Source organism: Eleutherodactylus coqui, chromosome 7, assembly GCF_035609145.1.
Source record: "Eleutherodactylus coqui strain aEleCoq1 chromosome 7, aEleCoq1.hap1, whole genome shotgun sequence".
NCBI classification, from domain to species: Eukaryota; Metazoa; Chordata; class Amphibia; order Anura; family Eleutherodactylidae; genus Eleutherodactylus; species Eleutherodactylus coqui.
Window position 1 is genome coordinate 74,155,212 of NC_089843.1, and position 13,937 is coordinate 74,169,148.

The following is a 13,937-nucleotide window of genomic DNA, read 5'->3' on the forward strand; positions in this document are numbered from 1 at the left end:
CCATATCACATGACTCATTGTAGGAACTGGACCAAATGTTGAAGTTCCCACACTGCAAGTTTGGGTAAGGATTCCATCCTCCTGGAAGGGGTCACAACCAAGTGGACTGAGTATCTCCTAAGCCAATGATTAGAGAAAACTGCTCTGAAGTTTCAAGGTGCACTGACGCAAAAATGTAGAATTATGCAAGCATCTATAATATCCTTACATGGTGACTGATTTTTGTATCTTGAATATAAATGAAGAGAAAAATATCAAGTGACTCGGAATAAATATTTCTATAACTGGAATCATACCAACTTTTATTTAAGAGGAATTACAAAAACTATATCCTTCAAATCTTTTTTTTTTTTTAAATTAGATTATGAATGCTCACAGGCCTAATGCAAGTGCAAGTAAATTATCCACAAATTCTACAATCTATGCAAAATATTACACAGGATGATTGCCCTCAACCCTCAAAATATAGCTGCAAGTGTAGACATTTACCACATTTCATAAAAAATCTGACTTTTAAGAGTCTTTAGATGTGATGAACTTCTCCCAGGTGGTCTTACTAGTGGAACCGATCACACAACAAGCAAGACGTGTGCCGGCATTCCCATTTTGCAGACTGGCCTCGTTATTGCCTAAGCCCAGGTCATCAAGTGACTTATGAACAACAACTGATTTTCCAAAAACGGAGTAGAAGCCAAAGAATGTAGCTTCAAGGTTGGGTCGATGTTGCTGGATTTTTCCATTTTGCACTTCAAAATTCCCAAAGTCTCCTGGGTGATTGGGATGATTTACGGAAAAAGGGTTGTAATGTCCACCAGTAGAATCACAGCCATTGCTGAGATCGCCGAAGGTATGGATATGAATTGCTCTGCCAGATTGGTTGCAGTTCTGGGGAAATCCTTGTATCATGAAGTGTGCCTCAAGCTTTCCGTTGGGATAGGACTGCCTGAACAAAACCAGTCCTGTGATTTTGATTTCACCCTCATCAAGTTTTGGATTTGGCTGCAGATTACATATCCCATATGTATGATTATCTGGATTATTCTTGCTGGGAATTCCAAAAAGGGACATGTTACATATGTCATCCGCCTTTTGGGACATGTCTGTTAACATCTGGGCTTCATCTCTAGGCAATGTCATTGTTCCCACACCGCAGAAGGCATATAGGTATAAGATGAAGGATGGGTAAAAGATGCAGCTCATGATGATACGATTCCTGAAGAAAAACAAAGACAAATATTGTTTCACTCAGTGCTAAGTAATATATGTCATGACAGTGTATATCAAGGTCTACTAGTCGTGTAACCAGCATTAGCCGCATGTCCAAAAGCAGGATCAATGTTGGTGGCGGCCCCTTAACTTTTTGAGGTGTGTTCTCTACAATTTTGGGGGAAAAAGGAAACAGAAAATGTGTATATAAATGTGTATGGGGCGCCATCAGCGACTGGAGGTCTCAAAATTGTTCTCTCTATAATCCTGTCCCGATGGTAGATCAAATATTTTTAGAAAGCAAGGAGGAAATTATTAATCTGTGCAGTATAGACAACTGCAAACTAACTACATAATTAGATGTCTAGCCAAACTTCAGAGGCTTAAAGGGGTTCTGTCATTAAAAAGAAAAATGCTATACTTACCTATTCCTCCCCCGTCAGTCTACTTACCAGATCTTCACCCCCTCTATCCTCTCCTGCAGTCCAGAAGGTAACCTCACCTCCAGCTGTCTGATTTCTCTGCTTCCTATGAGGTTCCGTACATTTACAGGCAGTCTCCTTCCTGCTAGCCAATGTATGTTACATAACAGCTCACAGGCCAGCAGGGGGAGTGGCGATCTACTGCAGAGACTGCTGATGCAAGCTGTCTAGGCAATAGATCAGCATTCCTTCATAGCCAGTGAACGCTACATCACAGGGACGTGACCTTCACTGACTGGCAGGAAGAAGAATGCAAGGAATGCAGGCTTCATAACAAGCCGGCAGGAGTGCGGTGAGGTAACTCTGGGTGACTGCAGAAGTTCAGCGAGGAGAAGATGTAATAAGGATACTAACGGGGAAGAAGTAGTTGAGTATAGAATTTTTTTTTTTAATGACAAAAATACAGGCTATACAATTTATAATTACACAGTATAGGATAGACACCACATCCCTCAGCATGCAGACAGCAAAATTGCTGAATGAGGATTACTTTTGAGGTGCAGGACAACCTGCTGGAATGAATCGTATGTGGCATCATTAATAGGTTGCAGGCCTGCATGGTGCTCTACATGTATCAGCGGGCCTGCACCCCTTGTATGCCTTATCTATGTGCAAGTGTAATACTAAGCAGCCCCTCCTCCCAATATGTGGTAGCTATGTGAGTGGTTGTCATCAGGATTTTACACTTTGGCAATGCTCCTCCATATAGTAATTTGGCCATCTGCATGCTGAGGAATGTGGTTCTACACCTACCCTTGTATTTTGTATCAGTGCACTAGTAAGAACGGGTGCTGGCAGTGATTTTTGGATTGATATGTCCTCTTTCTGTGATTTGTTTACATTGCATAAGATATGACCGGTATTCCAGTTAATAGCTACAAATGTACCAAGCATTAACTTGATAGTTAATGTGTTCCGATAACTTGGCTATAATGCACTACATTGCTGTAAATCGAGTTATCATGATGCACCAGTCATGTTAACCCCTTAGTGACAAAGCCTGTTTGCGCCTTAGTGATGGAGCAAATTTTGGAAATCTGACATGTGTCACTTTAACATAGAATAACTCCGTAAAAGTTTTGCATAGCTAATTGATTCTGACTTTGTTTTTTCGCCACATGTTGTACTTCATTTAGGTGGCAAAAATAGAGCAATAGAACCTGTGTATATTTATTAAAAGTGCCAAAATTGGGAAAATTTTGAAAAAAATGCGTCGCTGTTTTTCCTTTGGCACGCATGCGCAGAAGACGGCTAAAGTTCCTTTTCAGATCAGATCATCGCGGGACATCGCGTAGGATGGGGTTGAATAGTTTCAGCACCCCTCATGGATGCGATCTGTGAGGGGAGCTGAAACTAACTTTTTTTCACTTTCTATTTACTATCATGCGATCGGCGCTGGTCGCATAACCGGGGGTTGGATATCCCGGCCCCCCATGACAGCACCAGGTTCTCAGCTACCTCCAGCAGCTGACAGCATGGAGCTCTCACATCCTCAGCCCACGTGGCTTTAATCCTCAGAGGAAGCATGTTTTTCTGTCCCTGAAGATTAAAGCCCATTTAGCTAGACAGTAAAAAGGCAGTGGGGCTGTCACTAAGGGGTGATCAGTTGTGTTATGCAACTGTATTGCTCCAGATCAGGTGCCTCGTGCAGGTATATTACCCTAAATCCAGTGATAAATTATGTACCTCTTGTGGGTGTATAGCTCTAGATTACCATAGCTCTCTCAAACAAATCTATTGTCCTACATCAAGTGAAAGATCATGTGTTGTGCAGGTGTTTTCTCCTAGATCAGGTGTCTCATGTAGGTGTATAGCTCTTGATCAGGTGTGTCATTCACACTTATTATCATAAATCAAGTGCTAGATTAAGTGTCTCTTGCAAGATCTGGTGTCTCATAGTATCCTAGATCAACTGCTGGAACAAGTGTTTTGTGCATTTGTATAGCTCTAGATTAGGTGTCCTTTTCAGATATTTTGCCCTAAACCAAGTACTATATTAGGTTTCTTGTAAGTGTCACTGTTCTCCTCTTATCAGAACCATGGTTTGGTGCCACTGTTCCTCACACCTGACTTCCCACCCTCTGTCTACCCCATGATCAGTCTCTTCTGCTTTTCTCCACCCATAGGGAACGCACGGACTTCTGTCCCGGTCTTAAAGGGCTAGTGCAACTCCCTCTTCTATCCCCACCAATCCATGCACACCTCTGGGAGGTGTCCTTCCCTATGAAGGATGCCTAGGTAATTTGATGTCATACTACTCATTGGGACAAAGCCCCCATTTGTGTAAATTCTGGTTCTGACCCTTCCCTAATTACTGACTATTTTGACTTCTGTCCTCCCTGACCTTGGCTTATGTATTCTGGACTCAGTTATTGCTTGTAGCCTGCCCTAACCAACAGCCTGGACCTCATTAATGCAACTGTGCCCCCAGCCCTGACTCAAGCCTGTCTTTAAGCTACGCTCCTGTTCAGACCTACAGGTACAACGTCTCGGGCCAGTGCAGCATCAGCAGCCATACTACCAGGACTATCTGGATGAGTAATGGCTTGAAGACTCCACAGCAAAGTTGGTATCCCGCTTGGAGGGGTCAAAGGTGAAAAATGAGGTACTCCAGGTGCTGCCTCCCCAGATAACCCAAAGTCAAAGCAGTGTGTGGCAAGGTGGTTCCACATCTGCCTGCCTAATAGTAAGTATCCGAGTCTAGATTAGGTGACTCATGCTGTTTCATTGCTCTATATCAGATGTCTTAAGGCCCATTTACACCAGCCGATGATCGCTAAAATATTGCTAATCGGTGATCATATTAGCGATAATCGATGCGTGTAAATGTGCGCCCATCATGCGCTTTTTGGGCACTGCTAGCTGATAGTTAAATTCAGTCCAACCTAAAAATCGGTGGTCAGCCTTATCAGTAGTTCTCCACGGGGAGTGCTGATAGCATTGTTTCCTTGTGGAGAAAAAAGGATCTGAGCGCAGATAATAGCCTTGGGCTATTAACTGCGTTCAGTGAAGGCTTCATTTGCACACCTAATTGGTACTTAAGTAGCTAAGTAGGTACTTAATACTTTATGCAAAATGATCGCTCAAAGCTGTCACTCAAACTGTCATTTGAGCGATCATCTGCTGGTGTAAATGGGCCTTTAAGCATAGATTATCCTACAGTAGATCAATGCTAAATTACGTGCCTCTTGGAGGTGTATTGTTCGAAATCAGTTACTTCATGCAATGTTTATTGCTCTAGTTCAGGTGTCTCAAAGAGATACTGTATATATATAAGAAAGATATATTGTCCTAGATCAAGTACTAGCTCAGGTGGCTTGTGCAAGTTTGTAGCTCTAGACCTGGTGTTTTATGTAGGTGTATTGTCCTAGATCAAGTACTAGTCCAGGTGGCTTGTGCAGGTCTATAGCTCTAGACCTGGTGTCACATGCAGGTGTATTGTCCTAGATCAAGTACTAGTTCAGGTGGCTTGTGCAGGTCTATAGCTCTAGACTTGGTGTCATATGTAGGTGTATTGTCCTAGATCAAGGACTAGTTCAGGTGGCTTGTGCAGGTCTATAGCTCTAGACCTGGTGTCTCATGTAGGTGTATTGTCCTAGATCAAGTACTAGCTCAGGTGGCTTGTGCAGGTCTATAGCTCTAGACCTGGTGTCACATGCAGATGTATTGTCCTAGATCAAGTACTAGTTGGGGTAGCTTGTGCAGGTCTATTGCTCTAGACTTGGTGTCTCATGTAGGTGTATTGTCATAGATCAAGTACTAGTTCAGGTGGCTTGTGCAGGTCTATTGCTCTAGACTTGGTGTCACATGCAGGTGTATTGTCCTAGATCAAGTACTAGTTGGGGTAGCTTGTGCAGGTCTATTGCTCTAGACTTGGTGTCACATGCAGGTGTATTGTCCTATATCAAGTACTAGTTGGGGTAGCTTGTGCAGGTCTATTGCTCTAGACTTGGTGTCTCATGTAGGTATATTGTCCTAGATCAAGTACTAGCTCAGGTGGCTTGTGCAGGTCTATAGCTCTAGACCTGGTGTCACATGCAGATGTATTGTCCTAGATCAAGTACTAGTTGGGGTAGCTTGTGCAGGTCTATTGCTCTAGACTTGGTGTCTAATTTGAGGAATCATCAGGAGCCCCATACATCGGGAGAAGGTAGACATGAAAAGGTTATTGCAAATAATGTATATATACCTCCCCAGAAAAAGATCTGGTTTGGGGAAACAAGGGTGTTCACTAATTATAATCGGTCTAATGAACGTAGAAAGAATAGGGAATGGAATTTTGGAAGAAACCAATATTCACACATACATGACAATTCTTATCCTTGGGAACCAGTTAGATCTAGAAATCAGTACAGAGGGGGGAGAAGAAGGGGGTTAGAGAGGAAGAACTATACACATTCAAGATTCCATGATAACAATAGTACATCTTATATGGAAACCAGACCTAGACATAGGATCAATAGGGATAATATGACACAAACAGAAGGGGGGCAGGGTTACACTAATGGAAGTTTTAATGCATTGCATCTTCAGGATTTGGATGGTGAGAATACTGTTAATTTACAGTCCATGATTACAGTGGATGATACTAGATGTGAGAATACCAAAGACATAATTGCTAGTCCCATGGTTACACCTATTAGAAGATTGGAAGTTTCCAGGAAAACGCCGGAGAGATTAAATAGTGACCATATATTTTTCACTCCGGAATTAATTCCACACCCTATTGAGAGAGCCCTTTTAACATCTCCACTTGGAAATTCCCCCACGGATATATTAGATCTATGCCTAGCGAACACAACAACTGGGCGGAAAGATGGTGTGATAAATAATATCAGTTCCCATAATCAAACGGGCTCAGGTCAGGTTTTTTTAGGGTTACAAGATACCATTCGTTGCCCTCTGGTCACTATCAATCAAACAGCACCATCCATGACTACCCGATTGGGGAGCAATGCCCCCAGTCAGAGCAAAATAAGAACTTACCAAACTACCAGTGGATTGGGAGCGAGGTCCAAGATCACACAGTTTTACCATCCATTAACACAGTCCACCCAGGTTCAAAAAAGAAAAATGGAAGGGACAAAAGAAGGGGCACGAGGGGTGGTAAAAAACACAAGAAACGTAGAAACAAATCAAATACAGATGAGGAAGTAGTTAGCTTTGAGGAAGCAAGAAAATGCGGTATTTTTAACATCTCACGGTATTTACTGAGGCGAAAAGAAGTGGAAATTTTGTCGAAAGGTCTTTCATTTAGCCCCACCCAAAGATCCAATATGTTCGATCTTTTTGTCGACCTTAATGCATTCCTTCGCAAACTCACTCTAAATAGGTATTTCTTACAACATCCTCGAGAAAAAAATGGAAATAGTAATAATGAAGATGTATTAGGTGAATTTTCATTAGATGAACCCATCATCACAGAACTAAAACCCCACTCAAAATTTTATCCCACAGAATCGAAGGGTGAATACCTTCAGCTCTTCTACCAGAATGTCCTTAGGGACTTTAACATGATGTGTAAAAAAAAGAAGACCCATATAGGGAAACCTAATTTAAATGAAAAACAGAAAAAAACATTAGATCGACTAACTAAAGAAAAGGAGGTGGTAGTAAGGCAAGCGGACAAAGGTGGGGGAATAGTGTTGATGGATCATTCATATTACCATGGGGAAGCTTTAAGGATATTGGATGATGCATCTTATTATAAGAAATTGGATAAAGACCCCATGGGTGAAATTAATATAATGTTCCATGACATGATGAAGAGGGCTTTAGAGGAAAATGGGATTTCTAGAACAGAATACAAATATATTATCAATATAGATGCAGATATCCCTTATTTCTATCACATTCCCAAACTACATAAGTGCGTACATAAGCCTCCCGGACGCCCCATCATAGCGGGAATGTGTTCAATAACGAGTCATCTGTCGGAATATGTGGACATACAATTACAACGCTATGTAAAAACATTGCCATCATATATTAAGGACACTGGCCATTTATTGGAGATTTTAAAGGAAGAACAATGGCATAACCCCTCAATATGGTGTTCTCTAGATGTTGAGGCATTGTACTCGAACATATCACATAAACAAGGTCTAGAGGCCATAAGAGAAATTTTAGATGAAGATCCCCTTATGCCAAATCAACAAAAGGATTTTCTTATAGAAGCCATGTCTTTTATTTTAAGTAATAATTGTTTTACATATGATGGAGTTTTTTACAGGCAGACAAGGGGCACAGCTATGGGCACTAAATGTGCCCCTAGCTTTGCCAACCTCGTAATGGGCATATTCGAGAAGAATCGTTTTAAAGACCCACGTGTGGGGTTATACAAACGATATATTGATGACATTTTGATGATATGGAGGGGGGACGTAGAGAGTTTGAGGGAATTTATTGATACCCTAAATATTAATGAATTTAATTTTAAGTTTACCGATACTTGTAATCCGCATAAAATAGTGTTTTTGGATTTGGAGATATTCATTGAAGAAGGAAAAATTACTACAAAGACATTTTTTAAACCAGTAGATACCAATAGCTTTTTAGATTTTAATAGTTGTCATCTTAAAAGTTGGCGTACTAACATCCCGTACGGACAGCTTAGGAGGATAAGAAGAAATTGTTCAAAAAAATCCGATTTTGATGTACAGTCAGAAATTTTAAAACAAAGATTTAGAGAAAAGGGATACCCAGGAGAAATAATAGAGGGGGCCTATAAACGGGTATGTGAGATATCAAAAAGAAAAGAACAGAAAAAAGACAAAGAGGGGATTCAGAAGAATGGATCTCAAAAGACCACGTTCATTACAAAGTATAGTTCACAACATAAGGAAATTAAGGCAATAATCAAGAAAAATTGGGGTATATTAAAGAATGACCCTTTTTTGGGGAATTGTATAGATCAAAATCCTAAATGCATTTTTAGAAAAAATAGGACCCTTAAGAATATGTTGGCCCCATCCCGCCCGAAAAAAGAAAATAGAGTTAAAGAGGAGCAAGAAGGGAAAGAAGGGCAAAAAGGAGTATATAAATGTGGTAAGAAGAGGTGCAAGAGTTGCATACACATCGCACATGAAATTAGAAAAATAATAGGTCAGGATGGGGAGGAAATCCAGATAAGGCAACACCTTACATGTAGATCCAAAAATGTTATATACCTTTTGGAATGTCCTTGTCACAAAAAGTATGTGGGGAGAACCCTTAATATGTTGAGAGCACGAATCTCAAGGCATAAAAGCAACATAAGGAAGGGTTTTATGCAACACAGCGTCTCTAGGCATTTTAAAATACACCATAATTGTGATCCCGCAGGTTTGAAGGTTACCCCCCTGGAGAGCATCTCCTTACGGTCTATTAGAAATTTACGTACCAAGGAGATGTTTTGGATATTTAAGTTAAATTCCCTTGTCCCGCATGGTCTCAATGAAGTGTTAGAGAAATTTTAATCAGGGCCCCCCTTTTTTCTATAAATTTTTTTTTTTTTTTTTTTTTTTTTTTGTCTCATTTTTTCTATGTATTTATGTATTTATTAGTTTTTAAAGTTTTTTTATTGACAACTGGGATGTACCCATCCATAGATATATGGATGGGATTATAGTTTAGAAAGTATCTATTGAGGTTTTTTAATGTGATGATATAGTTTTATGATATTTATGATATATATGATTTTGATTGGTATTATGATATGATATATATGCTATTATTAGATGATCTTATATTTATATATATATTTTTGAAGCAATGGGAATGTATTGATAGTAATGGGTATTCATTGGGTTAATAATGTAGTATATAAGAAATAAGTGATTGATTTTGTTGCAAACTTATAATGTTGTTAAGGAGATATGCAATATTGATCTATTTATATAGTTTTAGACACATTTTTTATATGTATAAAACATAACAACAATACAGTGAAGGTTCCGTTGTATGCCGGAGGGATGCGTTCCATTACCGTGGGAACGCACCTCCTATAGAAGCATCACACAGATGCATTCCGAGCGTGATGACGTCAGGACGGTGCTGCGATCATGTGACCAGTACAGTCACGTGACCGGCACGTCCGCGCGTCATATCGCTGAGAAAACATATTCATGGTTCCGATATATGTCGGGGGAATGCGTCCCATTACTATGGGAACGCACCCCCTAGAAAAGCATCATACAGATGCATCCTGAACGTGATGACGTTAGGACGGTGTGCGATCATGTGACTAGTACAGTCACGTGACCGGTACGTCCATACGTCACTTTGTTGAGATAACATATCCATGGTGGCAACCCGGAAGCAGTAACCGTGAACCGGAAGTCCTTTAGGTAACCTTCCGTGCACCGGAAGTCAGGACCCGGCGCTTCGGGAGGCCATGCAGAGGATATGCAGAGATGATTGGGTGGGTAAGGTTTAACATATGTATATAAGGAGAAGGTATATGTGTATATGTCACTTGAAAAAGTCGCTCTTAGGCGACGAAACGCGTCGGACATATCTGTGAATAAAAGTTAGTGCTTGTTTTGGAAATATCTAAGAGACCTATTATTTATATAGTACAATAGGCATTTCTCTGGAGCGCTGGATCTTTTTTGTTTTTTTGTGCTTATCTCATGTAGGTATATTGTCCTAGATCAAGTACTAGCTCAGGTGGCTTGTGCAGGTCTATAGCTCTAGACCTGGTGTCACATGCAGATGTATTGTCCTAGATCAAGTACTAGTTGGGGTAGCTTGTGCAGGTCTATTGCTCTAGACTTGGTGTCTCATGTAGGTATATTGTCCTAGATCAAGTACTAGCTCAGGTGGCTTGTGCAGGTCTATAGCTCTAGACCTGGTGTCGCATGCAGATGTATTGTCCTACATCAAGTACTAGTTGGGGTAGCTTGTGCAGGTCTATTGCTCTAGACTTGGTGTCTCATGTAGGTATATTGTCCTAGATCAAGTACTAGCTCAGGTGGCTTGTGCAGGTCTATAGATCTAGACCTGGTGACTCATGCAGGTGTATTGTCCTAGATCAAGCATTTTGTGTAGATGTTTTGTTCTTGCATAGAACCAGTGTGTAGATATATTTTTCTTTTTTAAGAAACATTTGTCTGTGGATCAAGGAAGAATGGTTGATGCTGTATTATACTGGATTGTTACCGGATCAAGGCTTTGGTTTCTCTATTGCTCACACTTGATCTCCTAATTGCTTCACAATGATCTCCTATACTTATAGTCTTCTCTCAAGGAGTAACTCTCTAGGTTGTTAGGAGAGTCAGAATTGTTCCAGCTTCCAGCTTTTATTAGAGGTCTGTTGGGTGACTGACTTTGGACAATGGTTGCACCATGACAATCACATAATATACATTACATAATACTGTAGCTACGTTACGTGATAACAGTACAGTAAGGTGCACCACAGCGGAATTAAGGCCATTAGGTAACTAGCTGGACAGTTCTATTGAGCTGCAGCAGACTGTGTGTATTATGCCTGTACCACCATCTAAGATAGTTAAAGGGTTACCTTTAATTTGAAAAATAAGATTTGCTCCCCTTTCCCATCTGTAATATGGGCACATGCAAGTAATTGTGGGGGCAGTGATGGAAGTAGAAGTCAATGTGTCCTTTGTTAATGTACATAAATATAGAATCACCATTTAAGTAGCAGCATGCCTAAAGTGTATGCATGCCCATGAGCACTCTGCATGCACCCCGGACACTACTGTAGCCATCTGTGCTCTGTAAGGCCTCTTTCACACGGGCGACAGCAATATCGACACTACAAAATCGCTGCGATTTGATGCATTTTCTCGCGTCGCTGCTATTCGTGATTTTCTCGCACGATAAAATCACGCAATTTTATCACGAGAAAGGTGATAGGACTTTCAAATATTAAAATCGCATCGCACGAAAATCGCAAGTTCGTGCTATGTGATGCAATAAACAAGGAGGCTCCATAGGGGAACATGGGCTACAAAACATCGCAAATCGTGCCGCAATTTTTGTTTTCTAGCAACATAGCATCAGACCATAGGAAACCATGGGCTTCACATGCATGCGTTTTGTAGCACTGTTGCATCGCTACAAAATCGCGTGATTTTGTAGCCCATATGAAAGCAGCCTAATGAAGGGACCCTAATGGGTACTTGTGATTGAAACCCCACTGAGAAACATTATGGTCTAAATAGCTCTTCAAGAGCATAACTGCATTTAACTTTTATTGTGAAGCTGCAGTTTGAGGCATAATTAGTAAACGCCTAAGGTAATGCTAACAGCAACATAACCATATCCATAGAATACAGGCTGCCCACACTGGATACAACTGAGGAGCGTTTTTCCAAAATGACTTTTTCCAAAGTTACAAGGAATTGTTTTAGAGAAAATCGAAATACATAAAAAAAACATAATATTGTAAAAGAGTTGTAAAAAACGATATTAGTATTATTATGACTGGGACACTATGAGACATATTTTAGGTAGTCGCCTCATAGACATGTAAACAGAAATAAAGGGATTTGTACTATATCAAAAAGCGCAAAATCTTCAAAAATTGGACTTGACTCATTTTAGAAAAATAGTCAATTGCATCCACTCCTCAACTTCATATATACATGTTCTTGTTCCTCAGCTGCAAACAGTGAGGAATTGTAACAAAAAGTATATTAAAAAGTTGCAGAACTTTTCATTAAACTTTATTTATATGTGGGGTTACAAATCTCATTGTTTTGTAAAGGGAGCAATTATGTAACTTACATTTTATTAGGAAATGGCTCCATTGACACAACTCCACACTGGACGGACGTCCACCGTTAAAGTAGTAATAGAAAATATGCAGAAAAGTCTAGAATCTGGTGAACTATTTTAGAACCCTTGAGTAAAAACGCCATAAAACAGTATAAGCACTGTATACCATAAAGCCGTATAACAAACACACTGCACTATGGAAATAAATGTGCAGCTGCTACAAGCTGAAAAGAATAAACACTAATTAATACATTTGGTTAATTGCTACTTAAATATACATGAAATACCATTTACCTCGGTAGTTGTTTGGAGCCGTAATGTAATGTAGTGATTTTCAGAGATAGAAGGAATGAACTTGGCAGTGCTCAAAGTGCATGAGGTCTGGGATGTTCAGTGGTTTTGTAACACTGTAGAAGGGGAGTGGTCACATTGACGTGATAAGCTCATTATAATACACATTCCAGGGCTCCACGTAACTTCAGCTGGGTCTATCATGTAGCCACTTGTCAAACTACCTCCACAGGTATAAAAGACCTTGAGTGTAGAAGCAACATAAAAGAGTTTAGACATGAATGCAATAAGTGTCTCTGCATAAATACACCGCTAGGGGTCATCTAAGCAGAAATGAAAGAATTACCTCAGAATGATCTTCTCCAAGGCATGATGCAGTTCTTCCAAACTTTTTCTTTACCCCTTGGGTGTAGGACAATTTCAATATCTTTCACTTATGTGTGAGGGAAGGGGAAGTGCCACACAATGACTTGCAGAGCAATTGTTACTTTGCAATTGTTCTTCAAGGGTGTATGCACCATTGAGGCATCCCATGGCGCCTGGAGAGATCAGGCCATTTCCCAGTTGGTCTCATCCCCCTTTTACTGGGTGGAGAGTACCTGTACAGGGATATGCTCTTCACAGGTGCTGTAATGTTGGCAAACAAGTAAAAAATGTATTATGCTGCCCATATATATATAAGAGTTCAATCTGCAAGAAGGCAACCAATCCGTAATCCATCGGCTCATTCGTACATGCCAGATCAAACAATTAATAAATTGGCAAATGATCATCTGAATTAGAATTTTCCAACTTGCTAGAAGAAATGTTTTAGCAGACAGAGGCTGGCCGTTGACCATCATAAATGATTATTTGCGTAAAATTTTCAAATGTTAATTGGCAAAAATTACCAAAATAGATCATTTTGATCTACTTTTGTCTTATGTATATGGGCAGCTTTTGGATCATGAAAAATGGTATATGGGCAAAAGAACTTCCTTTCACATGTAGTCAGTGAGAAAGTGTCAAGTAGCTTGTAAAATGGGTCTATTTTTTATCTTTGCTATGTATGCAATTGTACAGTGTAAAATAAATATAACCCCTTTCGACACATCAGTTGCAGCCAACTGTATTTGAGCTCTTTTGCATCAACATTGGCCCTACATTTTAGGATGAATGTTGCCTTTGGGGCCATGACACATGACCATAGTGACATAATTGAACTATTCTAAATATTCTCAATTCTGGTAGCGT

At 40.1% G+C, this 13,937-nt stretch overlaps 1 protein-coding gene across 1 annotated transcript; it reads right to left on the reverse strand.

Moving 5' to 3' along the window:
- Positions 1 to 269: 269 nt before the first annotated feature.
- LOC136572551 (extracellular superoxide dismutase [Cu-Zn]-like) lies at positions 270 to 12,856 on the reverse strand. Its single transcript, XM_066573226.1, has 2 exons — positions 12,708 to 12,856; positions 270 to 1,213 (listed from the first exon to the last, which is right to left on the reverse strand). The coding sequence occupies exon 2, from the start codon at positions 1,198 to 1,200 to the stop codon at positions 514 to 516; it is 687 nt and encodes a 228-aa protein (XP_066429323.1). The 5' UTR covers positions 1,201 to 1,213; positions 12,708 to 12,856; the 3' UTR covers positions 270 to 513.
- Between the last annotated feature and the right edge of the window lie 1,081 nt (positions 12,857 to 13,937).